General features: G+C 31.2%; 1 protein-coding gene across 1 annotated transcript; it reads left to right on the top strand.

Moving 5' to 3' along the window:
- The first annotated feature begins 644 nt into the window (after positions 1-644).
- On the top strand, positions 645-2,324 carry LOC127074878 (berberine bridge enzyme-like 8). Its single transcript, XM_051016292.1, has one exon. The coding sequence runs from the start codon at positions 684-686 to the stop codon at positions 2,304-2,306; it is 1,623 nt and encodes a 540-aa protein (XP_050872249.1). The 5' UTR covers positions 645-683; the 3' UTR covers positions 2,307-2,324.
- Positions 2,325-2,644: the final 320 nt, after the last annotated feature.

The following is a 2,644-nucleotide window of genomic DNA, read 5'->3' as shown; positions in this document are numbered from 1 at the left end:
ATTTTCACCTCGGCACATGTAGTCCAAAGAAAAAAGCAACACATTTTCCATTACTTCTATGTTATCTCATTAACCAAACCAAGATAAAAACCTTTTCTTTTATCGAGGTAAAAACTTTTTTTATAATAGTTTAACTAGTTTGAGATTCTAAATTTTTGATTTTAAATAAAAATAACTGATAAATATAATTAAATTTGTCCATCGCAATTCTTAATAGAATTTAATTGAAATGCACAAACAGTGTAAAGATATTTTACACCGTCGGTTAATTACAACCATTGATTTGTTAGCGAGATTTGATTTTTATTATAATCACATATAAAATAACACAAACGGATGATTGTGATGTATTGACCGTGTAAATTTTTTATACCAACGAGATAATAATTAATCTCTTCTTAATATTTCGCTCTTGCGATTTAATCATCAAAGAAGAAGAAAAAAGAGAAGAGTAGATACAAATCGTGTAAGAATCTTGATAAATCATATTTTTGCAAAGTCAATGAATGATTAAGTCACGTTATCAATATTAGTTTTCTAAATATTTATATTGGTCAAATTATTCAACCCTAGAGATCCTTATAAATATCACTACATGTCATGCCCAAAAAACTCACAATATTTATATCCTCTTTTCTTTATAACTACAATTACACCAACATCATTACGAAAAAGAAGCAAGTATGAAACTTGCATTATTACTATCTCCCATTTTTGCCTTACTTTTTCTCTCATGCTTAACTTCAGCAACAAATTCACCTCACAACACTTTTATCCATTGCCTAGTAAACCACTCACAACCTTCACACCCTATAACTTCATCAATCTTCACGCCAAGCAATTCCTTATTCTCTTCAGTTTTACAAGCCTACATAAGAAACCTTCGTTTCAACACATCAACCACAAGAAAACCATTTCTCATAATAACAGCATTACATGTTTCCCACATACAATCATCAATCATTTGTGCTAAAAAGCACAACTTGCAAATGAAAATCAGAAGTGGAGGACATGACTATGAGGGTGTCTCTTATGTAGCTGAAGTTCCATTCTTTATCTTAGACATGTTCAATCTAAGATCTATTGATGTTGATATAGGAAATGAAACAGCTTGGGTTCAAACCGGCGCGACCCTCGGTGAAGTTTACTACAGAATCAATAAAAAAAGTGAAACTCATGGTTTTCCGGCCGGTGTTTGCCCTACCGTCGGTGTCGGAGGACATTTAAGTGGCGGTGGATATGGTAATATGATGAGAAAGTTTGGTCTTTCTGTTGATAATATTATTGATGCACAAATAATTGATGTTAATGGTAAGTTGTTAGATAGAAAATCAATGGGTGAAGATCTTTTTTGGGCTATTAGAGGTGGTGGTGGAGCTAGCTTTGGTGTTGTTCTTTCTTATAAAATAAAGTTAGTAAAAATTCCTAAGATAGTAACTGTTTTTCAAATTAGAAAAACTTTGGATGAAAATGCAAATGACATAGTTTATAATTGGCAACACGTGGCACCAACTATTGATAATAACCTATTCATTAGGCTTATTATTGATGTTGTAAATGTTACAAAAAATGGTACACAAAATGGTGCAAAGACTATTAGGGCTACTTTTATATCTTTATTTCTTGGTGACTCAAAAACTCTTGTTTCACTAATGAATCAAAAGTTTCCTCAATTGGGTTTAAAGGAAAGTGATTGCATTGAAACAAGCTGGCTTCAATCAGTTTTGTTTTGGACCAATATCAACATTACGGAACCCGCCGAGATTTTGCTTGATCGTCAACCGCAATCGTTGAATTATTTGAAAAGAAAATCTGATTATGTAAAGAAGCCGATTTCGAAGGAGGGTTTGGAAGGGATTTGGAAGAAGATGATTGAGTTGGAAGATGCAATATTATATTTCAATCCTTATGGTGGAAAAATGGCTGAGATTTCATCAACAGAAACACCTTTTCCTCATAGAGCTGGAAATTTATGGAAGGTTCAATATCAAGCAAATTGGAACAAGGCAGGGAAAGATGTTGCTGAGCATTACATAAATTTGACTCGAAAACTTCACAAATATATGACACCTTTTGTGTCCAAGAATCCAAGAGAGGCTTTTCTTAATTATAAGGATCTTGATTTGGGAATTAATCATAATGGTAAGAATAGTTACATTGAAGGGAAAGCTTATGGAGTTGAATATTTTAAGGATAATTTTAAGAGATTGGTGGAAATTAAAACTAAGGTTGATCCTCATAATTTCTTTAGGAATGAACAAAGTGTCCCTACTTTGCCTTACAGGAAGAATTGGAATGATGGTTAGTTATTAATTTCTTGTTAATTGTTTTCTTACACCAAACTAGATATATTTTTTATGCTTGATTGAGAGCCTATTGTTTCAACATAATTAAGAGTTTCACTATGGATGATCGGTTACATCAACATATATCTATATATTTTTAAATAAAGATAGTTTTTATCTTACAATGATATGTTCATATGAGTTAAGTATGTTATGATGAGTTACGCACAATATAAAAATTTAAAAAATTAATATGATATTAAAGCTTATCATTAGAACCATCTATTGTTTATAACGAGATTGATTAAACCTCATTAGAAAAATATAAGTATTAATATCGTGCCTATTAATCTAATCAA

The sequence above is a fragment of the Lathyrus oleraceus genome, chromosome 1, assembly GCF_024323335.1.
Source record: "Lathyrus oleraceus cultivar Zhongwan6 chromosome 1, CAAS_Psat_ZW6_1.0, whole genome shotgun sequence".
Taxonomy (NCBI): Eukaryota; Viridiplantae; Streptophyta; class Magnoliopsida; order Fabales; family Fabaceae; genus Lathyrus; species Lathyrus oleraceus.
This window is presented reverse-complemented; position numbering and strand designations above follow the sequence as displayed.

Excerpts from the sequence above, each read along its gene's own strand:
- LOC127074878 (XM_051016292.1), top strand. The coding sequence starts at position 684 with ATGAAACTTGCATTATTACTATCTCCCATTTTTGCCTTACTTTTTCTC.